The 27,756-nt window shown below is 37.7% G+C and overlaps 1 protein-coding gene across 1 annotated transcript; it reads left to right on the top strand.

The window, feature by feature from the left end:
* Positions 1-27,612, top strand: CLCA4 (chloride channel accessory 4). The gene is made up of 14 exons (XM_004262985.3): positions 1-550; positions 3,499-3,639; positions 3,780-3,927; positions 7,263-7,371; positions 9,138-9,315; positions 9,664-9,882; positions 11,928-12,155; positions 15,454-15,631; positions 16,912-17,018; positions 19,787-20,002; positions 20,594-20,861; positions 24,359-24,529; positions 25,475-25,711; positions 26,135-27,612. The coding sequence occupies exons 1-14, from the start codon at positions 392-394 to the stop codon at positions 26,575-26,577; spliced, it is 2,802 nt and encodes a 933-aa protein (XP_004263033.2). The 5' UTR covers positions 1-391; the 3' UTR covers positions 26,578-27,612.
* Positions 27,613-27,756: the final 144 nt, after the last annotated feature.

Genomic DNA, 27,756 nt, shown 5'->3' with positions numbered 1-27,756 from the left:
GTATTGTTTCTATTAATATCATTATGAAATTTTGTTTATTTTCACATTGCACTCTTCAGAAAATACAAAATATATGTCTATACAGAGGAAATTAGCTAGAATTAGAAAGTATAGAAAATATGTCCCCAAAGGAATATGTGCAATGTATTTTATTAAAATATCTGAACTCTTCTATGATTCAGATCATTTTTACAATAATATACAATAAAACGATTGTGTAAACTGAAGCCAAATATTTTCCCACATATGTAACTTTGACCTTTATACAGTCAATGTTGCATAATCAGCCAACGTTGACAATGTTTAAGAGTATATATATAGAGAGAGAGATTAAAGGTGACAGAAAAGCTTCTTGAACAACATTGGGGCTGGGAACAACTCAAGAGGAACAATGGGGTTATTCAGAAGTTTTGTCTTCTTCTTGGCCCTATACCTGCTGCAGGGGTCCAATACTTCCCTTGTTCGGCTGGATAACAATGGCTACGAGGGCATTATCATTGCTATAGACCCTGCTGTGCCAGAAGATGAAACACTAATTCAACAGATAAAGGTAAGAAAGAAATGGGATTTCTTCTGTTTGAACTGATGAGAAAAAATATATAGTAGTTAATAATTGCAATGGAAACTTCTCAGCATTCTAGGAAGTTTAAAAGCAGCATGGTGAAGTAAAAAACAATGCTGCAATGGGCAGTGGAAATTGAAGGTTCTAGACAGCATTCTACCCTGTCTCACCATAAGACCAAAGACAAGGCATGGGGTCTCCCTGATCCTCAGTTTCTTAATCTGTAAATTAGCAACTGGATTTATCTGTTCTTTTTTTGGATGAAAGTTTACTTTTATTTCAGATATACTATAACGTTTTCTGAATATTTAGCATATTTCCAGGCCTACATACAACTCATTAATGTCTCTCAAACACAGTTTGCAGGGTGGTCCTCAGCACACAACTTCACTGCAGTACATCTTTACTGCTTAAATTCAGCCTCAGAAAATGTCTGGAGCACAGGGAGTGTTTATAGTCCCTGTGCCATTTATTTTGACAAACACAATCTCTTTTCACACTGCAGGAGGGAAAGAAAAGGGGATCAAAGAAAGAGAATCTTTGCTTTGGAGGAAAGAAAAGGGGATCAAAGAAAGAGAATCTTTGTTTTAAGTCCGTTGCTATCAAATGTTACGAACCGAAAAGGGAAAATTACCTCCCATCCTTCTGGTGAGAAGCAGCAGCAGGGTGAACTGAACTGGGAAGACAATCACTTGGACTTGTCTGTTCTTTAAACAGTTATTTATTGAATGCCTGCTTATGGCATGCCAGGAGAGAGAGCAGTGAAATTTTTTAAAGCTCCTGATCTCCTGCAGTATATATCCTTTTCAGATGATAATAGATAATAAAAACATGTCAACGTAGAGCAGGCCAACGGTAGTAAGTTGCTATGCAGTACAATAAATCAGCAAAGGGGGATAGGCAGTGTTGGTGGGACTGGGGTAGGGAGAGAATGTGGGTTACTGTTTCATGCAGGGTAGTCAGGGAAGGTCTCACTGTTGATGTTACATCGGGGCGGAGGCCTGGAAGAGCCAGTTGAAAACCTGGGGGAGGGAACAGCAGGTGCAGTGGCTTGGAGGTGACAGCATGTCTGATGTGGGCAAGGAAACAACTGTGAATGAGCAGGAAGAAGGGTGGGGGAGAGCTGAAGGTGGAGAGGTAGCAGGGCCCAGACCATCAGAAAGATTTGGGCTTTTACTCTGAGTGAAATCAGAATCCATAGAAGAGAAGAGGTGTGTTCTCTTGTGCTTGTTCTGGAGTCACTCTGTCGGCAGTTTGAGGAAACACTGTAGAGGGCTTTCCTTTGTCCCTTCATCCTGTATAAGCTCTGTTGCAGCATAGAGGTACAGAGGGACACTGGGTCGGAAGCTGTTGCAAGTGAGAAGTGCTGGTGACTTGGAACAGGGATATTGTGGTAGAGATCATTAATGTGGTGTGATTCTGAACATGTTCTTTGTCTGTGAGGTTATCATAAGCAAATTTGCTGATGGTTTAGTTGTGTGGGGTAGGGGAGGGGAGGAGGTAAAAATAGAAGTCACAGAAGGCTTCAAGGGTGAGAAGTAATGTTGAATAGAGGCAGGGATATTGTGGTAGAGATCATTACTGTGGTGTGATTCTGGACAAATTCTAAGAGTGTCATAGAGAAATTTTTTGATAGGTGTGTGGAGTAGAGGAGGGGTGGAGGGAAAGTAGGAGACAAAAAAAACTCCAGCGGTTTTGGCCTGAACAGTTGGAAAAATATAATTATCATCAATTGAGAAGTAACCTCCAACCTACTTTGGGAGCTCTCTGAAGCCCTCTTCCTAACAAGAGCTGGTCATCTGGGTCTCAGTCCTCTGCACTCTGGCTTCTGGCTGATCCCTGTCCTGAGCCTCGTCAGTTTAATGATCTCTTCAATACACTAAGAGCACACTAGACCATCTTCCAGAGAACAGGAAAGAATGTCCTGAAATTCCTGAAGAAGAATAATTTTATTGTGGTCTTATGTTAGGTCAGGAAGAATTGAGAGGAGGATCTACTTTGACATAAACAATACTGTAGACTGTGGTGTTGCCAGCAACATGAAGAGGTTGACACCGTCATCCAGCACCCGGTATTCCTCAGTTATTCAGTGGATTTGATCATGCAGAATAGATTACCGATGAACATTTAATCCATCTATTTACTCCACTAGATAATAAGCTCTTCGGAGGAACAATTTCTCTCATTAATCATAACATTTTGGGGTTCAGGATACTAAACAATATAAGGTGATATTATTTTCAGCCTGATGGCAGAGCAAGAAGCTCTGCCTATGATCAAAAAGCTCTGCCTCTCCTATGAATTTTTCCACTACTCCACTCGCTGTGCTCCCAACCCAGCTGCCCCTGCTGGGAGGTGGGAATATAGTGAAAATCTCTTCTATGGGCCATCACCATGAACTGTTTTCCACAGCTTGCATCAGGTAAGGCTGTTCCCTACTAGGAATTATAATAGTAATGATATCAGTGAGTTTTATGACTGCCTATGTGTAGTTTATAACTAATTTCATGTTTGTGGCAACCTTAAAGATAGGTTGTAATAGTATATTAAGGAGACAAGGAGACTGAGATTCAAAGCAGTCATATAAACTAGCCAAGGTCTAAGCCAGAGTATTAAGCTAGTATTGGAACCAAGTCTAGATGCTTCCAAAGTCCATGCCCTTTATCATATTAGACAATTCCTTGTAATGCCAAACATAAGTATTTGACTTTTGATGTAGGATTATAGAAGACTGAAAGCTGTTAAATGTGCAGAATTAAGCCACAGTTTTGGATTGACAGGTGACAGATTTCAAATTTTGAATCAGAAACCCTACTCACCAGTCAGTTGCTTTTTGTATTAATGACTAAAGGTGAGAATTGCTTGTGATGAATGCCTGTTCGTTTAGTCTTCTCTACCTTGGCCATCCTCACTTCTCTTTTTTCCTATGATAATAGGACATGGTGACTGCAGCATCTACTTATCTGTTTGAAGCCACAGAAAAAAGATTTTTTTTCAAAAATGTATCAATATTAATTCCAGAGAATTGGAAGAAAATCATTCAGTACAAGAGGCCAAAGCATGAAAGTTACAAACATGTAAGACTCAAAAAGTGTCTCTTAAAAATATTTTCTCTGCTGCTTGTCAATTTTGACCTAAATTAATCATTTCAGAGTTTTTCACACAAATGTTATCATTCCTATTCTGACGTTTTAAACACCTTTTTAAACATTTTCAGGTTGATGTTTTAGTCTCACCACCTACCCTCCCCGGTAGAGATGAACCATATACCAAGCAGTTCACAGGCTGTGAAGAAAAAGGAGAATACATTCACTTCACCCCTGACTTTGTACTTGGAAAAAAACAAAATGAATTTGGACCATCAGGTAGGAATTTTGGTTAAAACAAATGTTTTGCCATGATTCCAACATGCAGCTTTATATCCATGTTCAGTATACAAGCCTTGGAGCCAGAGTCCCCAGGGTCAAATCCTGACTCCCCTACAGCTATGGGTGACTTTGGACAAGCAACCCAGCCTCTCTGTGCTTATTTCCTAAAAAATGGTGAGTAGAGGAGCTCCTATCTTATAGAAATGTTGGGAATATTAAACTAGATCATCCTTGTAATTGTACTCAGTATGGTCTCTACAGAAATTTGAACATGGGATAGCCATAGTAGATGTTTTGCTTTAGGAACACTTTTTAGGTTTTAATTTTTCAGTTCTCCACTGCTGGATATTAATCAATCACCTGCCACCTCCATGGAAGGCAGATTTGTGGCCCCTGAAAAGGGCCAAGATGACAATTCCTGGCCAAGAGAAAATGCTCACAGGCTGTTAGTTGCTGATACTATTATTCAATCCATTCTTTGAACCAGATGAACTTGTCTATAAGTGATCATTTTTACCTATGAAAATGGCAATTTCATCTGGTTCAATCTAAGAGTTAAGATCATTGTTTCAAATGAACTAAAGCACAATATTTTTCAGACGAAAATGAAAATTATTGTCAAAGGAGAGTCCAACTCATGCGTCACTACTCAATGAAAGCCTTCCTGAATCTGCACAACCCAGAACCACTTCTTCCTCTTCCACTGCCCCTTCAGCGAACATTCATTAAGTCTCTTATCTCTGTCAAACAGTCAGCTAGTCATGGTCCTCAACATTGCCTGGACCCAATCCTAAAAGCTCCATCATCCTATCCCATCCCAATCTTACCTCTCCTCCATACCTTAGTCTGACCATGTTTGTTGTACTTGCCACCTCTAATCCTTTGTGCCCTTCTAGACATACTTTCTTTTCTACCTGACATATCCAGCAAAGTCAGTCATGTCAGCTACAAGTATAAATAGCACAACTCCCTCACCATTCTTATCCTTATGTTTTATTCAACTTGCCAATTGTCTGTACTGAATTTCCAGTCATTTTTTTTGACACTTGTTAATATGTTTCCAAGATTGTGAAAGGAAATTGTAAACCTAATTGGTATATTTTAAAAAAACACATTTTCCAAGCTCAGTGAAGTCCTCAAATCTACTCAACAATGATTGGACTTGCCTTCTCTCCTCTCGCTTTCTCATTCCCCATAGCAGCTGTTTTAAAGCTTCTACCACTTTTCTTAAGATCACTAGCCAGTGTTTTACACCTCATGAGTTAACGGATGCCTTGATTGAGAAAATAGAGGTCCCTTCCTTCTTCCTTTCTACTCCCAAACTCATGTCCACCTTCATTTTCCTCCACTTCCACCTGTCTTAGAAGAGGAAGATTTTCTTCAGTGTCTAAAGCCAATGTCCCTACCGGAGTTCTTATTCTTTTCCCATACCCCTCACCTCAGCCCTTATCCCATAACTGACAGTTTCCCCCCTTCCTTCTTAGACAAGTGTTTCTGCCATAATGTGATACATGTGTTTGTGGGAAAACTCACATTCTGCAAAACAATGCCTTAAAAACAACAAGGCTTTTGGGGGGAAATAAGATGAAGAAGAAACTCCTCAAAATCTATGTATTTGTAATAAAAATGATAACAAAATCAATAGGTCCCTGGAAAGATCTTTTGGACCATCCAAGCAGCAGTTCAGTGTGGCTGCAAGCTGCCTCCACAGAAGATATTTAAAGTACAGAGACACACAGACACATAGACACACACACACACAGAAATGCTGTTGGAAGTGAGAACAGGGCTAGTAGGAACTGAGACAATGATTGAGATAGGAATGGAATTCTAAGTCAGAGGTGTTGCTTTTTTAATAAAAATTATATATAATTAAGATGTACAACATGATGATTTGCTATACATGTACATAGTGAAATGATTACTACAGTTGAGCTAATTAACATATCATCTCCTCACATAGTTACCTTTTTGCATGTGTGGTCAGATCACCTGAATTCTCTTCTTTCAGCAAACTGAGGAGGGCATGGGAGCCAGGCAACCAGTCATAAGCTGAAAAGAAAGCCAGTCTGAGAGTGGACTCTTCTAAAAAAAGGAACCACAGGTTCAGGCAGATTTAAATTTTCTTAAAATTCACCAAATTCCAAGCACTGTAGCTGATATGAGAGCTTTTTCCTCCCACACTGAAGGATGTATATAATTCATGTTCACTCATCTGGCCCCATTTGCCTAGGAACCTAAAAACAGTGTTTTAAACTTTAATGTGTAGAGGAATAATTTAGGGATCTTGTTAATAAGCAGATTCTGAGTCAATAGGTCTAGAGTAGACGCAAGATTCTGCATTTCTTGTCAGCTCCCATGTGATGCTGACACTGCTGGTGCAAGGAACACATTTTGAGTAGCAATGACTTAAAGAAGAAACATGACTTCTTCATAATACTGACAGTGTCCTCTGATTTTCAGATCTCACGAGATAATCTGAATTGGAGAAACACACATTGTAGTGGACCAGACTATATTTCCAACTTCTACTTCTCCATATCTATTTCTGCTGAAGTTTTTCCTAATATTGCTAAAACAAAAAATGTACTTATTTTTTCATCCTGCATTTCAAGGATGAAATTCTTTATTCTTCTATTCACCCTGAAATTCTTAGGGAAGAAAAATTTTAATTCTGACTCCCTCTCTCTAACCTTATCCTAGTCAAGGATTATATCTTACTCATATGTATATTTCCTAGAATCTAGTATAGTGCTGAATATATATAATTGAAAATAATGTTTTCATTTCATTAATGCTTATATGTGCTAAGTATTATAAATTAATCACCTTATTTAGACACCCGCCCAAATTATATTTTGTCTATAGCAGTGTTTTTCAATCTTTTTCTTTCATTATCAATCTCCTACGGAGCATATATAGACATTTTTAAACTAATTGTACCTTCGTGAAATTTTAATACCACAGATGTGTTATATGTATGTTTATGTTGTTGGCAGGAGTGAGTTTTGTAGAGCCAAAAACCACTGTAATATCTAAGACATTTTGCCCCCCAAGAACCAAAACTCAAAGTTCAATCTGTTCTGCCCATGGCATACACATAATAAATGTTTCGTTGACTTAACAAATGTGGAATAAAAAATAATATGCTAAAAACTATATAATTAATAAAATGAAATGTAATTCAGTATTCTTTTTATAAACAAAAATATAAATGTTAGCAGTTATTCAAAGCCTAAAATTTCTGGATTTTAAAAAATTTTCTTAAAATATATGAGGGATGGATTATGTCACTTGAAATATAATCATGTATTTGAAATATTTTCCCACAGGTAGACTGTTTGTTCATGAGTGGGCCCATCTCCGCTGGGGAGTGTTTGATGAGTACAATGATGATGAGCCTTTCTACAGCGCTAACACAAAGAAAATTGAAGCAACAAGGCATGACTATTTAAACTGTCTTAAATTACCGCAGGCAGTAACTTCTCATTTTCCTTTGACTGATTTCTTTCAAAAGCCTTGCTTTCATTTTTGTCCCAATGCAGGTAACAGATACGATATCACAAAACAGTGCTTTTTGGTTTTTTAAGAAAATGTATCTCAAAGAAGCTGATTGTCCATTTATTTATTTATTCATTTAAAAAACTTATTTATTTATTTGGTTGTGCTGGGTCTTAGTTGCGGCAGGCGGGCTCCTTAGCTGCATCTTGCTGGCTCCTTAGTTGTGGCATGCAAACTCTTAGCTGTGGCATGCATATGGGATCTAGTTACCTGACAAGGGTTGGAACCCAGGGCCCCTGCATTGGGAGCACAGAGTCTTAACCACTGTGCCACCAGGGAAGTCCTGAAGCTGGTTGTTCATTTAAAATACACATAACTTCAAGAGCATTTGGTAGTCAAGTTGACATATTTTTATACCTCTCTACCATAGCTGCCAGAACTCATTTTTGCTGAAGTGAGTGCTCTCTGTAAAGGGTTGTACTATGTGCTAGGAGGTCAAAATTATTTACTCTACAAAAGAATGAAAAAAATAAGTAGTGGTAAATGCGACTGAGTAGGAAATCAACCAGCTTCAAAGAGCCAAACAGAAATTTCCTGGGATTTATAACGTTCATGTTAAAATACAAATCTAACATCACAGTTAATAATGGACAATCCTCTTGATTCTGAGATCAAGAGAGCAGAATGGGTGGGGTAATCAATGTAAAATTGGGCATCATCAGCTTAATCAATCTTAGATGCCCTGCTGGGGGAGGGGACTTATCAAAAATGTACAGATTTCAGAGTAGGTCCTTCCTCAGCACCATAGCACCAAGTTTTAGGATGAGTATTTTAAAGACTATTATGTGATTACATTTGTTTATATCATATTCCCCTAAATGTCTAAGTCTATGCATACTATTCATCATGGTTGTTAACACAGATAACACCATTATGTTTGCTGAGTTTTGGGGCAATAGAGGCACAGACATATTTAGAAGACTCCCTGAATTACTAAATAAAATCTAGTCTTTGCTTTTTAAATTTGAACTGGAATATACTGAAAAGATCAGCTACATTTCACATTCCAGCATATTTGTTACAATCACTACCACTTATGGCAAATTCCATGCAATAAAACATATGTCTAAAATCCCTCTACTATTCTTTACTGTCCTTGGCAGTATCCCAGTCTTTCCTTCTAGCCACATTTCACTTTGGATAAAAATATTCCTTGAATAATCAAAATACTTGTAGCTATGTGACATTTCATTCTCTTGAGGATAATTTCTTTGAATAAGAAATACACAAACAGCCTCAGGCTAAAGTGGTACCAAGAGTAAATGATTTCATAAGATGCCTTTTCCAGATGCCTGCAGTGCATTTACCATCACAAGGGTACTAGGAGAGATGTTTGGAAAAGGGGAGCCTACAGCCACTAGTATAAGCAGGAGAGCAGGAGATTTAATTCCAGAAGAGAACTCACCCTTTGCATAGACTGGAGATCCTACTTAAAATTTCCCTCAAAAATTTCTTGAAAAACAGATAAGTGCTCTGGTAGGAACCCTGAAACTTTGCTGTCAAAATAGGATGTATGTGGTATTCAAATAAGAATAAAAACCTTGATAAAGATCATTATTGAAAACCTTGATAAGAAGACCACTTAAGGTTTTATAAAAATTTTAATGATTAGGTTGCCTCAAAGACTAACTGTCACACATTTTCAGGTGTTCCACAGGCATTACTGGTATAAACAGAGTGTATAAGTGTCAAGGAAACAGCTGTGTAGCTAAGGGATGCAAAATTGATTCCAAGACAAAACTGTATGAAAAAGATTGTCAGTTCTTCCCTGATAAATATCAAACTGAAAAGACATCCATAATGTTTATGCAAGGTATTGATTCTGTAAGTATACCAATCATTACTTCAGACTGTATATTTATAATCAGAGGACTTGTTATCATGTTTATAAAATATCTGTTCAGGGATTAGATGTATTATTATAGAGCTCTTCGAACATTGGCTGGCACATAGTAAGTACTCATCTAGTGTCACCTATTATTATTATTATTATTGAAAATCTGCCTTACTATTATATGTTTCCTCCCTGAATCATATTTCATTCAATAAACAACATTTTTAGAGAAGAGGTTTTTAATACTTTTCAGATTTGTAGTTGAGTTTTTAAATGCATCATATAAAAAAATAAATTCATCATATATAAAATTTCCTTTCATTTTGTTAACCTTTTAGGTCGCTGAATTCTGTAACAACAAAACCCATAACCGTGAAGCTCCAAGCCTACAAAACAAAATGTGCGATTTCAGAAGCACATGGGAGGTGATCAGCAGTTCTGAGGATTTTAGAAACACAGTGGCTATGGTGGCACCACCCCCTCCGCCTGTCTTCTCATTGCTAAAGATCAGTGAAAGAATTGTGTGCTTAGTCCTTGATAAGTCTGGAAGCATGGCTGTAAGTTCATGCACCCATTTTTCCTGGATGTAGGGACAGGGAAGTGACTGAATGCTTAAGGACACTCTGACTGCTACCTGCACCTGGATTCTTCTAAACTGCACGGTGGCATAAGTACCATCACTTCCTGTGATCTTGACCTCAAGAGGGGCAATGAACATTATAATGAAAGAGAAGGATGGCAATAGAGTTAGAAGGACCTAATCCAAGAAACTGTTTTTTTCCAGAAAATGGAGAGTTTATGGAGGAGGACTTTTAGGTCCTTTAGTAAAGCTTTTGTTAGAAGATCAGAACTGGAGACTGAAATATGTAAAAGTTTCCTAACCTTGCTCCCTCTATCTACTGTAAATACTTGACAGGAATGAGGAGAGAGTGAAAGATCAACCAGGAGTATTCTTAACATGGCTTTATCTTATCTGCATCATCTATATGAATGACCTCCTTATGCTCAAAGACACAGACAAAAAGCATCACCATAAAGAAGATAGGACCAGATTCAGCCATTCATTCCTTCTACCCTCATTAAGTGAATGGTACTAGGCTTTAGGAATAGAGATCCATATCTTTGAACAGTTCATAGTTGAAGAGACAAAATTCTCTCTCTTCCGCATCATGAGTTAACTCATACTTACCTTACCCTTCAAAATTTGATGTAGGTACCCACTTTGTCCAGGACATGGGCCGGTCTTCCAGGCTGGGCTAAGGGCCCTTCAGCAGATCTTCCACAATGACCTGTACAAACCTCTTTTACTATATATTATATTGAAACTACACATTTCTCTCCTACTATACTGTGAACTCCTCTAGGGCTTGAAATCATGTTCTCTAGGAACCAGCCTCCCTAGGACTTGAAGCAGTCTTATTCATCTTTGTATCCCTTTTGTCTAGAATAGGGTTTATCACATGTAGGCACTCAATAAATAATTGTTGAAATGAATGGACTACAAATGAGCAGATGTAATGTGATAAGGTACCCAGAAGGATGGCACATTTGAGGCAGAACAGAGCATGCTGAAGATCAGGAATAATGTATTCAACAAATGGGGGTTGGGTGGTAGTGGAAAGGGCAGAGGATGATACAGCTGGGTGAAATAATCCACAATAGCACAGGGTTTCCGAAAGAGCATCAGAGTGGTAGATACCAGCACACAGAAGTGTTCTAGGAAGTGTCGCTGGGGAGAGATGAGGTTCTTAATTGGAAGAAGATGAGCAGCCTCCCCTAGACAGGGTGCAGGAAGAGCCACGTTTAAAGATAAAGCAAAGTGGTAGAGAAAACCTGCTAAGATGGGGATGTAGAAAAAGTTCTTCACCATGATTTCGTTCCGTGGAGTTCAGAGGGAAATTTGGGCATGTGTTAGGAAGAAGTACCACAGGTCAATTGGTATTGAGGGACTGAAAAAAGACAAACGCATGGAAAGGTATATATCCTGGGTATTCACCTAGGAAATAAGGATATGAGTCCTAACGGGTTACCAAAGAACCAATTCCAGTTAATCCCTAGTGGAAATGTGGTGGGGAGAGGTTAGGAGCAGAAGAGGAAATGGGTGGGGTAGGAATGGGGTCTCTCAGAATTTAGAGTAAGTTTCATCTTTTGGGTAGTCTGGTGGCCAGTGGATGGAGAGATTTCAGTTTCTAGCTGGAGTCCATGATAGTCTGGTTTGAAACTGTGGGACCTGGGGAGGAGTTTCATCTTGATACAACTGGAACAGAGGATCCCAGGAGTAATTAAGCAGTCTCTAAGATGTCATCACCCCCCCAGTTCCAGCCCAACGCCCACCCTACTCTACACCTCTAATTTAGGTTCTTAGAAGCCAAGAATCAGCTCTGGTTAAAAGCCTGGGTTCCTTACTATACTATATATATGTATTACATAATAAAACTGTATTTTTTAATTTTATCAATTGAAAAAATGTTTTCTTTTATAACATCAACTACTATTGACATAAAATCTTTAAAAACAAATTCTATTCACTCATTTTATGTGATCTGCTATTATTTTCCAGTCAAAAATTACTTGGTTGTTTTTCCTAACCTTTTTTATTCAGGGTTCTAATCGCCTAAATCGAATGAATCAAGCAGCAAAACATTTCCTGCTTCAGACCGTTGAAAATGGATCCTGGGTGGGGATGGTGCACTTTGACAATACTGCCTACATCAAAAGTAATCTAATCCAAATAATAAGCAGCAATGAAAGAAGACAGCTCTTGGCGAGTTTACCTACAGCTGCTGGTGGAGGAACTTCCATCTGCAGCGGAATTAAATCAGGATTTCAGGTGAAAATTGTACTTCAAATATAGTTTTATTATTAGGACATTTTTATGTTAAGTGCTGCTTCACATACTTGCTCCCTAATTTTAACATAACTAATTCTAAGAAGCATAGAACTAATCACATAGAAAAAATCACTTGTCCATATTTTAATGGATCAGTAAATCAATGAGTAAAGTAATGGGTAAATAAATGACCATTAAAATTCCACTGGAGTATAAGCCCAATGAGGTCAGAGACTTTGTCTTATTACCATGCAGTAGTCAATGCTCAATTAATGTTAATTAAATAAATAAGAGTTCTTGAGCAGCAAGAGTCATCAAATTTTAAGGCAAAGAAGAAAGTCAGATGGTATGATTCCACTTCAGGCCAATCTTCATTTTAGTTTCTGTGACGTTCAGTTAGGGAAACTAATGTTTATCTGTCAAAGTTCCAGATGTAGCAGGAACTGTTAGTCATACTTAGGGTAAGGAATACTGGTCAGAACATGAGTTTTGACATCACAGTACTGGCTCTGCTACTTACAAGCCATGTAATCTAGGCAGAGTTTTCAGTCTCTTTGGATTCTCAATGCCTTATCTATAAAATACAGAAAATAAGAATGCCTATCTCATAGGATTATTATGAGCAAAATTATACATGTTCATACTTAGAACAATATTTATTATATTACATAGTGAACATATAATTCACAATAATTATTATTATGAACCTTATTTTTATACAAATGGTCATCTTGAACTCACAATTAATATCATTTGTGTCATTTTCCTGCTTAGAAATCCTGTCCCCTCACAGTCTATAAAATTAAGTCTGAATTTCTCAGTCTGATGTTATTTAAAAGCTTCTCAGCCTCTGATAAACCTGCCCTCACCTCTCTTGCCAGTATTTTCTCAGTTCTCCCTTCCCAATGCTCTATGCTCCAACCAACTTACTGTACACATTGTTCTCCAAGCCCACTATGTACTAACAGCCTCCATATATTTGCCCATGTAATTCCTCTGCCTAAAGTGCTTCTTTTCCATCTTTGCATGTTAAAATTGTACCAATTCTTCAAAATCCTTGCTCCTTTATGTAGCTTTTCCTGCTACTCCCAACTCTATTGAATATCCCTCTTTTATAAATAGAATAGCATTTTTAGCATAGCTTTCTACCACGAAGTCTGGGTTCAAACTCCAATGATCACTTATCAGCTTTCTGACCCTAAGCCTGACGCTTCACCTCACTAGCCTTCAATTACCTCATCAATAGGGTAATGAAAGCTAGCACGTAGGGTTGTTCATGTTTAATTTATTCAACATATTGTAGGGAGCAGGGAGTAAACATAACATATTTTAAATAATTCAACACATATTTATTTATGTAAGAAGCAAATCTTGCATGTTAATTCAGTGGGGAACAGATAATACATAGATAAATCAATCAATTAATTTATTTTAAAAACAATAATTGAAGGTTGTGGAGATAGTGTTGTGAAGGGACCAAACAAAGGTAATGTGACTAAGTAACAGGGAAAAGAGGAGCACAGCCTACTTTAGGTAGAGAGGCCATTGAGGCGCTTTCTGAAGTGTGATGGTTAAGCTAAGATTTGAAAGATGAGAAGGAGCCAGTGGTTCAGGCGGAAAGAAAAGGGCAAAGTCCCTTGGGAAAGAGGTGAAAAAAACTAAATTATTCTAAGAAATGATAGAAGCTATTGGCACTGGAATTTGGCAAATGAAGGGGTATGAAATATGATTGCCAGGTAGACAATGGTTAGATCCTTCAAACCCTCAAAAAATATAAGAGGTTTGTATTTTAAACACAACAGAAGGCTTTCAAGTATCAGAGACTGATAATTAATTCATGTTTTAGGAAGATGACTCTGGTTGCCTGATTTAAAATAAAATGTAGGGAGTAAGAGTGGTAGTAGGGTAGTAATCTAGGGACAGGTTGGGAGTTTGGAGTTGGATTAAATTACACAATGTGTAAAACACATTTAACACTTAGCAAATTTCAGTAAATGGTAGCACTATTATATTGTTTCTCTTTACTGAATATATTAGTTGTGTATTTGTCACTCTTCTCTATATTTCCTCAGCTTATCACCCAAATCTCAATAAATATCTTTAAATTTAATTATTTCCATGAATGCAAAAAACCATGTAGTTCCTGCTGAATCCCCAGGAACCAGTACAGTGAATAAACTAATACAAGAAAGGGAGATGTGAAGGACAGAGAACCATGCTTAATGTCTGAATCTTCATTTGTTCTTGACTGTGTAGGGGGAATGTGGTGGGGATGCTGTATAAATGCTATAATGTATCAACGCATTTCCTATATTTTAGTTTGGTTCCTGCATATCACACCATATTTCACATATATTATAAAACGTACATAATAGTCATTCTTTGCCTCAAAACATGCAAAATTTGAAATGAGACTGGTCACTTTGTCCCCTGACACCAGCATTATTAAGAATTTCTACATTCTAAACCCTCCTTTGTAAATCTACACACACCTCCACTGCAAGTTCATGAAAGCCACTGATAACCTGTCATTTTTTCCCTCTTGGACTGGACTCAATTTCTCAAAATGGTGTGTCAAGAAGCCATTACCAACAAAGCTGTCAAAGATGAAATACGGTTGCTATCCTGGGATAAATTCTCTTTATCCTTTCTTACAGGTGTCTAGATTCAAAACTCTCAGTTGGTTCAAGCCACAAATAGAACACAATCTCAATAAGTCATGTATTCTCTTACACCACCAATATGCTTAGTTTTGTGCTTGTGACTATGAGAGGTAAAATCAAAATTATATAACAAGATCTCTAACCTTGACCTGCTTAGAACTTTCCATATCTTTTCTTTATAAGCATACTGAGGGTTCCCTAATTTGGAGTCATTAACTTTTTTAAAATGTTGAGGTAAACTCTTAATGCATCTAGCTGCATATACAACAGACTTTATACACCGAAGCCTGTCAGAGGATATGCTGGTCAAAGAAAACAGAAGAATATTTAATGCCACATTCTGCCATTATATTTTTGGTGTCTACTTGTCCTGAGTTCCCCAGACTGAGATGTCATAGTCATTTAACCCAAGCAGGATTTTCCACACCCCTGCTCCCACACAAACTTCATCTGAGCAAACATTCCCTACATCAGGTGGACAGAAAAATAAAGTCATGTTTAAGTTCCCCTAGCAGTTGTTGACTGCAGATCCTATGATTTTAAAAAAGAAGCTATCTCCTCTTTTCTGCACACTTTATTTTCTATGTCTATTTGATCTAGGAACACCTGTAATAATGCTCTGATTATATTTGTAGGTAATTGGAAATAATTACTCCCAAATAGATGGATCTGAAATAGTGCTGCTGACTGATGGGGAGGATAGCTCTGCAAACACCTGTATTGATGAAGTGAAACAAAGTGGGGCCATAATTCACTTTATTGCTCTGGGACCAAATGCCGATCAAGCAGTCATAGAGATGAGCAATGTAACAGGTAAAATATGACATACATTCTAGTCCTTTGATAACAATGCATAAATGTAGAGGCTGACAATTCGACAACTTCTCTTAAGCTCCTGCTGTGCAGGTGCTGTGCTAGGAGCCTGGGACCAGATTAACTCTGGTTTAACACCAGACCTGATCTCAAGGTGCTCACAGTCATGCTGGCAGGAGAGACAAATAAAAGTAGTAATCAGATAGCATAATCAGATAACATTCTTCCATAACAGGAGACATACATAGGAGTCAAGCACTATGTGGACAGAGGGAGCCATTGATTTTCCCAGGGTTGAACAGAGTCAGGGAAAGAAGGCATGAGAGACAAGGTGACATTGGAGCTGGACATTTATCAAGTTGTTTGCTTTCTCTGGAAGAAAAAGTGATGAGAGGGAAAAAAATCATGTTGGGATGACAATGCAAGCCACATTGAGGGACAGTGGGAAATACATGAGACCAGAGTCTAGACTGGAGGTTAAGGAATAGCTCAGGCTGTATAAATATAATAACAGGTTTCTGATTAAATATACAATAGCTATTATCTTAGATACAGAGACATGTAATGAAAATGGACTACATGTTTTCAGTGTCTTCTTAAACATAGTAGAGAACACAATTTATAACGTTATGAATATCAATTATTGCATTGAATTGACCTCTAAGGCTACCAAACATATACTTGCTCTTTAATGCTTAATTGTACAAACTCCCATCATTTCAAAGTACTTTTACGGCCATTGTAAAATATTTCTGTCCCAAGTATTCCCCCCAAAGTAGTGCCTTTTTTGGACTTGTCTCTATTGTTTACCATTTTTTTTAATCTCCTCATTGCCAACTATTGTCAGAATATCTCAATATGAAAGTTCTTTAACTTTTCTAATATTCTGATTCTGATCCACTCTGGCTGGAAAACTTGAAAGCTTACATTGTTAGAACTGTATCTTAAATGATAATTAAAGTGAATAATTCTCCTAAAAGGTTATGTGAACTCTGTGAGCTTTAGTACATGAAATTGTAACATTTTTCATATTCTTTGATTATTTCATGCATTTAAGCCAGGAAGATTTCTATAAGTGGGGTTTAAAGGTAGCTTACCTCCCAGTTATGACATTTTTAAGTTAACATTTCAGAGTTAAGCATTACACCTATCTGATTTTGGTCTATTTTAACAATACAAACTGAAACTATGGCTTTGTTTACCCGATATCTAATTAATCACTAAAATGTGAAAATATTTATTTTCTGGAAAGCAACCGATTTAATGTATTTACACCTTAGGAGGAAAACATTTTTATGCTTCAGATGAAGCCCAGAACAATGGCCTCATTGATGCTTTCGCGGCCCTTGCATCAGGAAACACCGATGCCTCCCAGCAATCTCTTCAGGTCAGAGTTCCCAGTCCTTGGGTTTTTATGTCTGCGTTTAGCCATAACCAAGACAAATAATTTGGTTGTTATAAGTTTTGAGTTCTATATCTTTCTCAAATAAAATTTTAATTAAAAAATCAATCTGAAATAGAAATTATCCTTTAGATATGACCAAATTAAGTGTTGAAGTATTGAAATAGCAGGTGTATTTTTTTTCCTTTTCCCATGGGGTTTGGTCAAGGGATAACATCAAAACCTAATGTTGTTAAATTTTCCACCAAAAATAGACTTTGTCTAATAGTATAGCATCCGTTTTTATATGAATGCATTAAAAATACCTCATGGGCTTCCCTGGTGGCACAGTGTTTGAGAGTCCGCCTGCCGATGCAGGGGACGCAGGTTCGTGCCCCGGTCTGGGAAGATCCCACATGCCGCGGAGCGGCTGGGCCCGTGAGCCATGGCCGCTGGGCCTGCGCGCCTGGAGCCTGTGCTCCACAACGGGAGAGGCCACAACAGTGAGAGGCCCGCGTACTGCAAAAAAAAAAAACCAAAAAAACAAAAAAAACCCTCATGCTTCCAAGATTTACCCAACCTTCACTGCTATGAAATATATTTAATTTAGATAAATGAACTCAAGAATGTGGATTGGAAATGGAAGGATTATATCTTGGAAATAAATTTGTCAGGAGAAAGAGAGTGAATAATCAGAGCATATCTACAAGTCTAGGGCTTCTCTTACCTCTTAAAGCACTTTTTTCACTGTCTTTTTATGTTATTCACCTCTCTTCTCTTTGTTTGCCTCAACTCTGCTTCTCTTCTGTGTTTCAATAACACCACCGTTTTCTGTTACTTACATTTAAAAACTTGGAATAAATTGATTCTTCTTTGTTCATGCCCCATGAAAAATGTTAACAGAGCCTGTTTACTTCAAAATATAATTTACAAAATTCTGTTTCTCTCCACATCCATTCCCACTAAGTCTATATCATGTCACTTTACGCCAAGTCATCCATCTACCATCTTCCAATTCACCTCATTGCCTACTTTAAAACTTGACATATTCATCTAAACCTATTTTCCTCTACTATCCAACAATGAGGAGGACAGAAGTATAGGATGTAAGGTTAGGATAATATTGCAGATTGGTTTGGAGATCTGTTTTGCAGTTCAGCCTGAACCCAAATTAAGAACAGGTCTGATATCTAGCTTGGCAGTGTACAAAAAATAAACTGAAGGAGAATAAAGCTCATTCCTGAGGGTTTCAGTCTTGTTGACAGAGAATGATGACACAATTGTCTAAAATTGACAAATAAGGTGAGAGAACTAATTTTGAGGATATCATTTTATGCCTGTTCTGTGTGGATGATGGTATATCAGAGTGGAATATACCAAAAGAACTTTAAAATATAAGAGCAGAAATTGGGAAATCAGCTGCAAATGAGACATTTGCGTGCAGGAGGTGCTCAAAGTTTGGGGGATGGACTTTTTAAACAGTATGAAAGGGGGAGGAGTAAAGTTTTGTTCCCCTCACTTGAAATGCTTATAGGTTCTTAAATAGAGAAATAACAAAAAGAAAACAAATTTTTGAATGGTTAATCTGGATTGACATACATGATGGGTAAATCTTGGGAGAAAATAGTGACAAGGTAGAGGTATGTTATCTGAGTGGATGGAAACTTGGATTTGGATGGTGGAGCTGGAATACAGAGAAAAGTTTGCATCCCTCTCTTTAATTAGTTATTTTGCCATACTACTACTATGTAGGCAAGGTCTAATAACTTTCCTAGACTTTCCTGATGGGGAGGCTTAAAAAGTTATTTACATTCAAATTTAACTCAATAATATTTGTCCTCTCAAAGACATGTCCATTTAACATAGGACTAAGATATTTGTCATGGCCATCGTGTTTCAATGGTAGAATTCATATCCTTCTATCAGCGTTGGTGTGAAGGTATCTGCGGTTTAGGACTGTGATGGAGTAGAAGTGACATTTCCCATCATTCCTGAAATGACATATATGAAGGAAGTACCTTTTTGGTCAGTGGATAAAGTTGGCTCTCCTTGACTGAGAGTTGTCCACAAAGACTTGAAAAACTTTCCTTTAAGCCCCTCTTAGAGAAAGGTCCTATCTTTCACTTCTTCTCTCCTCAGGATTTCAGACTTCATAGACATCAGTTTGCCCTCTTTCCACTCTTGTTGGGCATGATTACTGTCCAATGTTAATGCTCTATAGTGTGTGAAAAATTATTTCAAGACTTCACATCAGAAAAATATCCCTCTTTGTCTCATTATTTGCTAGTTCTGATTTTCTCTCTTGAACTCCACCACTTACTGTGTCTCCTCTACTCAAACACTCTAGCCACCAGCATTATTTTATTTTAGGTTATCAAGAAAATGGTAAACTGAGGGCAACACACACACACACACACACACACACACACACACAGAGCTAATCTTCTCAGAGGTAGGTGTACCCTTTAATGCTAAATCCTAGGGTGGGTGTTTGCCAAGACAACTGGGAAAATAATAACAGGGCCATATCTCCAGCTGTAAACCCCATTCTCCTGCTCTAATGCTTTTATTATACCCTGTGCTGTCCTCAGTCCCTATATTTCCACACTTTCTGACTGACAACAGTCACATCCCAATCAGCTTTCAGAGAGATCACAAGCCTAAGGTGGTATGCCATATTTAAGTTTGTTCTCAGGGCAGAAATTTTAAAATATGTAAAACAGCATAAAATTACCCTCTTCTCCAGTCATTAATTCTTTGATATATTTAAACAGCTTGAAAGTAAGGGATTAAAACTCGACAGTACTGACTGGATGAACGGCACTGTAATAATTGATAGCACTGTGGGAAAGGACACATTCTTTCTCATCACATGGAACCAACAGCTTCCCGTTATTTCTCTCTTGGATCCCACTGGAAACTCAGTGGGAAATTTCATAGTGGATTCACCTTCCAAAATGGCCTATCTCAGTATTCCAGGAACTACAAAGGTAAACAATTAACTTTTGGACTTCCTCGCAAATTTATTCTACAGGTGAAAATACATTGTTTAATATCATAAATATGGGTGCCAATACTTGTATCATTTCAAAATTAAGATAAAATAGAATGTACTTTCTATGCCTGTATGGTCCTGAAACTTTTGGTGATAGGAAAAAGAAAGAACTTACACATTAGGAGGAAGGAAGAGAAGGGAAAAAATTAGGTAGGCTAAGAATAACTTTGAGGAGGCAATGTAGTAAGAGTCTGTGCAGTTGCTGTGTAGATAGCTACAGAGCCATTTCTTAGTACTACCAGATCATAGAATCTGTGGACTTTGAGATCAAAGGATAAGGTCAAGGCAAACTTTCCAAAGCTTATTTTTACAGAGATTTCATAAATTTTGGACATCAGGCATTACAATAGTCAGGATGTCCTATCCAAACTGCCTCAACTCTCATCATTTTACCCTCAAAACCCCCCAAATTCTCAAAACCCTGTTTATTCTGCAACACACTTATACAATTTATTTTAGAGTTAGATAATGGAAACAGAAAATAACTTGCTCTTGGACACTTACGCCATTTCCATTGAATTTTTAGGTGGGTGTTTGGACTTACAGTCTTCAAGCAAATGCAAAAGGGGAGACATTAACTATAACAGTAAATTCTCGAGCGGCAAATTCTTCTGTGCCTCCAATCACAGTGAGTGCTAAAATGAATAAAGATACAAACAGCTTCCCCAGCCCAATGATTGTTTATGCAGAAATTCTACAAGGGTATATACCCATTCTTGGAGCCAATGTGACTGCTTTCATTGAATCGAATACTGGGAAAACAGAAGTTTTGGAACTTTTGGATAATGGTGCAGGTAATTCACAGGTTTCTCTGAACAAGCCTATATTTTCATAACTCAGGATATGTTATGTCCCTGTGGCAGTGTGGGGCAGAGGGATAGGCACCAGAAGAATTGATGCAGATTTTGGAAGAACAGCTGGACCAGCATGAAATTCTATCCAGGTAACATCTACAGAGTGATTTGCGAGTGTCTTACACATGGTAAACACTCAATGAATTTTATTTACTGTCATTGTTTGTCATCTAGACAACCAATGTTTACCAACAGATAGGAAAGTCTCATTGGAGAGATTGAGGACTGAATCAAGAATTCTTAATAAGTGTTTCTAAGGGGCATATAATCAAGAAAGGCTGGTGAGAGACAGTGAAACTCAAGCAGTAGTATGAAATTAAGTAGAATTTGGGCCCTTGGCAGGGAGAGGGTGACAGGCAAGAGTAATTCCCAACAGCTAGATAAAAGTTCACATATGCTCTCAGGAACGGAGGCACAAGGGAAGGTAGATCTGCCATAACAGAGGAGGGAACATCACTGGAGCATCATCAGATACCAGATCTGACTGGGAGAAAACAAAATAGAGTGTTGGTCATGCTCTATCTCCTTGGTCTATGTGGGTGAGTGGTACTTAAAGACCTTTTTCCCAGACTCTGAATTATTCTGGGAACTGAAACTTCTTTTGACAGATCATTTAGTAAAGAAATTACCGCATCAGTAAACTTCTAAATTGTCAGAATTTTCTATCAACTTCTTTTCAGTGTAATTAAATCAGTCAATTTATAATCCTACCATCAACTAGAGTTGGCCCTGTGAAAGATCTAGAAGGCAAAATTGTTCCCTGGTTCACCTCAGTGTTTTCATCTAATATGATAATATTTTCCTAAACTGTCCAGTGACTCTTTCCTTTTCCCCAACCCCTTCCATGCTACATTAAAACTCGTGTATCTTGTTTCATTTCTCAGATAAAACCCAATGACTACTTAACTAATTTGGGACACCTTTACCTAAGAAGGTATTGGTGATTAACAATGACTTAGAGCAGGGGTTCTCAAACTTCAGCATGAAAGGGAATCACCTGAAGGGCTTGTTAAAACAGAATACGAATGTTGGAGCCTTCCCTAGGAATGCAAATTAAGAAATTTGCATTCCTAATATGATCCAGAGAAATGCAGATGTTGTTGGTCCAAGGACCTCATTTTAAGAACCTCTCTCCTAGAGTCACAACCTCCCTGAGAAATGTGTTTGCAATTTAACAAATAACTCTAGTACCGGTGATATGAAGAAGTATCCTTATGATACAGTATTCCTGAGCTCCCCCAAATGTTTGTTCTACTAATAGATGGATTTTCCACTGTTAGACCAGAAAGTTAATGGATCATAGTGTAAGAGGTAAGGATTAAAAATAAAAAGGAGAGCCTAGAGATAAACCCACGCACATATGGTCACCTTATCGTTGACAAAGGAGGCAAGAATATACAACGGAGAAAGGACAGCCTCTTCAATAAGTGGTGCTGGGAAAACTGGACAGCTACATGATAAAGAATGAAATTAGAACACTTCCTAACACCATATACAAAAATAAACTCAAAATGTATTAAAGACCTAAGTGTAAGGCCGGACACTATAAAACTCTTAGAGGAAAACATAGGCAGAACACTCTATGACATAAGTCACAACAAGATCCTTTTTGACCCACCTCCTAGAGTAATGGAAATAAAAACAAAAATAAACAAATGAGATCTACTGAAACTTAAAAGCTTTTCCACAGCAAAGGAAACCATAAACAAGATGAAAAGATAACCCTCAGAATGGGAGAAAATATTTGCAAACGAAGCAACTGACAAAGGATTAATCTCCAAAATTATACAAGCAGCTCATGCAGCTCAATATCAAAAAAACCAAACAACCCAATCCAAAAATGGGTGGAAGACCTAAATAGACATTTCTCCAAAGAAGATATACAGATTGCCAACAAACACATGAAAGGATACTCAACATCACTAATTGTTAGAGAAATGCAAATCAAAACCACAATGAGGTATCACCTCACACTGGTCAGAATGGCCATCAAAAAATCTACAAACAGGGCTTCCCAGGTGGTGCAGTGGTTGAGAGTCCGCCTGCTGATGCGGGAGCCGCAGGTTCGTGCCCCGGTCCGGGAGGATCCCACGTGCCGTGGGGCGGGTGGGTTCGTGGGCCGTGGCCGCTGGGCCTGCGCGTCCGGAGCCTGTGCTCCGCAACGGGAGAGGCCACAGCAGTGAGAGGCCCGCATACCACAAAAAAAAACAAAAAAAACCCAAAAACTACAAACAATAAATGCTGGAGAGAGTGTGGAGAAAAGAGAACCCTCTTGCACTGTTGGTGGGAATGTAAATTGATACAGCCACTATGGAGAACAGTATGGGGGTTCCTTAAAAAACTAAAAATAGAACCACCACATGACCCCGCAATTCCACTACTGGGCATATACCCTGAGAAAACTATAATTCAAAAGGACACATGCACCCCAACATTCTTTGCAGCACTATTTACAATAGCCAGGACATGGAAGCAACCTAAGTGTCCATCGACAGATGAATGGATAAAGAAGATGTGGCACCTATATACAATGGAATATTACTCAGCCATAAAAAGAAACGAAATTGAGTTATTTGTAGTGAGGTGGATGGACCTAGACTCTGTCATACAGAGTGAAGTAGGTCAGAAAGAGAAAAACAAATACCGTATGCTAACACATATATATGGAATCTAAAGGGAAAATAATGGTTCTGAAAAACCTAGGGGTTAGGACAGGAATAAAGATGCAGATGTAGAGAATGGACTTGAGGGCACAGGCAGGGGGAAGTGTAAGCTGGGATGAAGTGAGAGAGTAGCATGGACATATATACACTACCAAATGTAAAATAGATAGCTAGTGGGAAGCAGTCGCATAGCACAGGGAGATCAACTCGGTGCTTTGTGACCCCCTAGAGGGGTGGGATAGGGAGGGTGGGAGGGACGCACAAGAGGGAAGGGATATGGGGATATACGTATTCATATAGCTGATTCACTTTTTTATATAGCGGAAACTAACACAACATTGTAAAGCAATTATACTCCAATAAAGATGTAAAAAAAATCTTTTAAAATTAATAAATTAGCTAAGGAAATCTTGACATAAAAAATAAAATAAAAATAAAAAGGAGTGTTTGAAGATAAGTCAAAATAGGTAATTTGTATGTGACTGGAGTGATAATTAAATCTTATGCAAAGACAATTTTTCTTTAGTGGGGATCCTTGTGTGTATACACACACACACACACACACACACACACACACAAAGTAACACAAGGATATCAATTCAACATGATACTAGTTGGCAGAGCAAAATGGAAATATTCCCCAAGGGGTCAATCACAGAATAGGGAGCCCAATCAAGGCAATATGCTTATAAAGCCCATATGCTTGGTTTAGAAAATGCATAAATTTCTCTTTTTCTTTACAGTAGTAATTTATTCTTTCACTTCTATAATAAGGTGCTGATTCTTTTAAGAATGATGGAGTCTACTCCAGATATTTTACAACTTATAAAGAAAATGGCAGATATAGCTTGAAAGTACGGGCTCATGGAGGAGAAAATGCTGTCATGCGAAACTTATGGCATCCACTGAATAGAGCTGCATATATACCAGGCTGGGTAGTAGATGGTGAGTACCTCATAATATTATTCAAGCTGTCACTGAAACCCAGTGACGGGTTGAATAATTGTGAGTTGATATGGTTAAGGCTGCAAATAGTTTACAACTTCAGAGTATAGCTTTTCCCATTTCTGGAATGAAGTTCTCAGTCATACTACAGTGTGCCTCCAAATTAACGTAAGGTTTGGTACAGTGTCTGGCATCTTGATAAATGTCACCCATTATTATATTAGTTTGGAGCATCTTACCTATATCAACAATAATATGCCACATTTTCAGTTCAGGGTAAAGCAAACAGGCTAATGGGTTATGTACCTAAGTACAAACCAGTGGTAGAATTTATCCTTCCGATTACATATGCTGTTAAAAGATATGTGAGTAAACATTTACTTGGAAAGTTTTTACTGAGTCAAAAGGAAAAATGTGTAGAGGAAGGTGATGATAAGGATTAAAAATGCATTTTTGTTAGCTTTCCTTTGTTTTGTCGCTTGTGACTTTTAGGGGCTTTCTGTTGGCAATTGGAATATAACCCGAAGTATTATTCCCTAACACTTGCAACGGGGAGGAAGTAAGGAACCTGGCACAAGTGGTTGGGAGGGAACCAGTAGTAATTTCCCCAGGTTTATTCCCATCTTGAAGATAATTTGAGAAATAAAGCATTTCCTTTTTTTTTAAGGCATATGTTGAATTATATAACAATATTCCCATTCAGTGCAGCCTTAATGCCAAAGCCATTTATTTATCCAGTTCTACCCTACAATACTCTGGTCAGGATACTAATGAAAGAATTCTTCCACCAATTGCATGCTTATGACTTTGTCACCAAAATTAGTAAAATGTAACTGTGTATATGGGGAAAAAAAGGGAAAGATGTGGGATAGGAAATACAATTTGTTGAGTTCTGAAAATATTAGTGCAGATTTGCCCATTAAATACCAGGACTTTTTAATGCAGGGAACATTAAAGGGAATCCACCAAGACCTGAAATTGATGAGAACACTCAGACAAACTTGGAGAGTTTCACCAGAACAGCATCTGGAGGTGCATTTGTGGTTTCAAACGTTCCAAGTGATCCCTCCTTGACTGACGTCTTCCCACCAAGTCAAATCACAGACCTTAAGGCCACATCAGATGAGGATGAGATCAGTCTAACATGGACAGCACCAGGAGATGATTTTGATGTTGGAAGAGGTAAGGACGAAGTGTCATGCAGTGTTGATTAAGTGAAAGTTGCTTGTTGCAAAAGTGAAAGTTGCTTTTTGCAAAAAAGACTTTGCAAAAAAGTTGCCTTTTGCAAAAGTTGCAAAAGGGTGTAAGGTTGTGTGAGAGGAAAACAATTTACAATTAATCGCTCAGCAAAGTATTAATTTTATAATCTCGTGTTTTGAATCATCAAATGTGACACATTTTAACCTGCTATCACTTTTCATAAAGAAGGTAGCATTTGGCAGAGTTTAAAAATCAGAATTCAGCTTTTATGGAAAAATAAATAAGGCTTTGGATATGAGTATAAGCTTGGCATGACTAAATGACATCTTTGAGGAGAATGAATAAAAAGAAATTTAATATGGTATGCTCTAGTTTCTAAACTATATGTAACATTTTTTTTCTTAGTTCAAAACTATATCATAAGAATAAGCGGAAGTATCCTGGATCTAAGGGATAATTTTGATGATGCGCTGCAAGTAAACACTACTGATCTGTTACCAAATGAGGTCAACTCCAAGGAAAACTTTACATTCAAACCAGGAAATATCTCAGAAGAAAATGCAACCCACATATTCATTGCCATTAAAAGTGTGGATAAAAGCAATTTGACATCAAGGGCATCTAACATTGCACAAGTAGCTTTGTTTGTTCCTCAACCAGATTACATACCTGATGGAATTCATCCAGATCCTACTCCTGATAAAAATCCCCCTAAGTCCGGACTCAGCATTTCTACTTTGGTGGTGTTAGTGGTTGGCACTGTGATAATTGTCAGTCTGATTTTGAGTATCACCATTTGTGTCTTAAGCAGGAAAAGAAATTCTAGCAGACCTAGAACAGGGTTTTAAAAAACATCAATGACAAAAGTAAAGGATGTTTCTCAATTTTTAAATTTATCATGTGTGATCATGAACTCATACAAATAATTTTAAGAGTTTTAGAAGGGATAGTTTGACTACATATAAACATGAAGAGGTATCTGAAAAATTGTGAATCAGTATTAAATTAAATAATTTTATTCATTGTTTTATCACAAAAGGTGATAAAGATCCTTTTTCATATTCATACCTGGCTGTATATTATCTGACACAAAAGTTCTCTATAAAAATTCAGATTTCATCAAGAAGTTAAAACTGTCTATTGGAGTGGTCAAAATGCAAGTGTAAGAAGGCAAATAAACAATATTTGAGAAAAATGAATTTGGTCTCAGTATTTTTCGGTATAAATTGATTTTATTGTATTCACTGAAGGTCTTCAATTATATACTACTATATACAATATAAATAAGGACATGTTTACTGCACTTCATTGATATGGAAGATAATATTAAAGAAGGTAGGGAAGAGGAAATAAGTGGGAAACACCTGATAAATGGGAATGCTGGTTTTACTCTCATAGCATTCATTGGAAAATGAGCTGTGTAGTAGGGCATTTGGGGACTGTGCTATTGAGGCAGAAGGTCTATTAGCACAATTAGTTCCTCTAGTGCGCTGGCACCTACTCAGGCATTGCTAAAAGCTATGCACGTACAGGTGAACATGGAGAAAATGTAGGAAAGGGTAAGTGTAGGACAATAGGCCTTTTACTGGGAGGGGAATAAAAGCCTGAAATTCTATGATAGTGACAGAAATAATACACAACAGCCAGACTTTCCCTGTGTCCTTCCCACCCACCAACCCCATAACTCTGGAGGTAAAGCCTGCTAGTCTGGTTAGTACTGTCCCTGATGCTCTGGTGCAATAGATTTGCTCAGATGGGTCTCAGTTGAAGGCTTTCCCCTTCCAGGTTGGGCCTTGGTTTAGACTTATTTCCAGGACTGCATCAAACAGATAATTGTGAATTAGTAAGAATCAGAAAAATAACTGAATGATTACCATTGTTGTAGTCTGAATAAGCTACAAAATTTATAGGACTCAGTAAAAAATGAAAATGAGGAGCCCCTGTTCAAAAATTAATGAGGATTTCAAGATGGCAACAGCAAAGCATTAAACAGGGACCTTCTAAGCATGAAGCACCATGCAAATGTG

Source organism: Orcinus orca, chromosome 1 (genome assembly GCF_937001465.1).
Source record: "Orcinus orca chromosome 1, mOrcOrc1.1, whole genome shotgun sequence".
NCBI lineage: Eukaryota > Metazoa > Chordata > Mammalia > Artiodactyla > Delphinidae > Orcinus > Orcinus orca.
This window is presented reverse-complemented; position numbering and strand designations above follow the sequence as displayed.

Bases quoted from the DNA above. Each gene is read 5' to 3' on its own strand.
- CLCA4 (XM_004262985.3), top strand. From the start codon at position 392: ATGGGGTTATTCAGAAGTTTTGTCTTCTTCTTGGCCCTATACCTGCTG. The intron at 15,632-16,911 runs GTAAAATATGAC...TTTACACCTTAG, and splicing joins AGAGATGAGCAATGTAACAG to GAGGAAAACATTTTTATGCT. The intron at 20,003-20,593 runs GTAAACAATTAA...TTGAATTTTTAG, and splicing joins GTATTCCAGGAACTACAAAG to GTGGGTGTTTGGACTTACAG.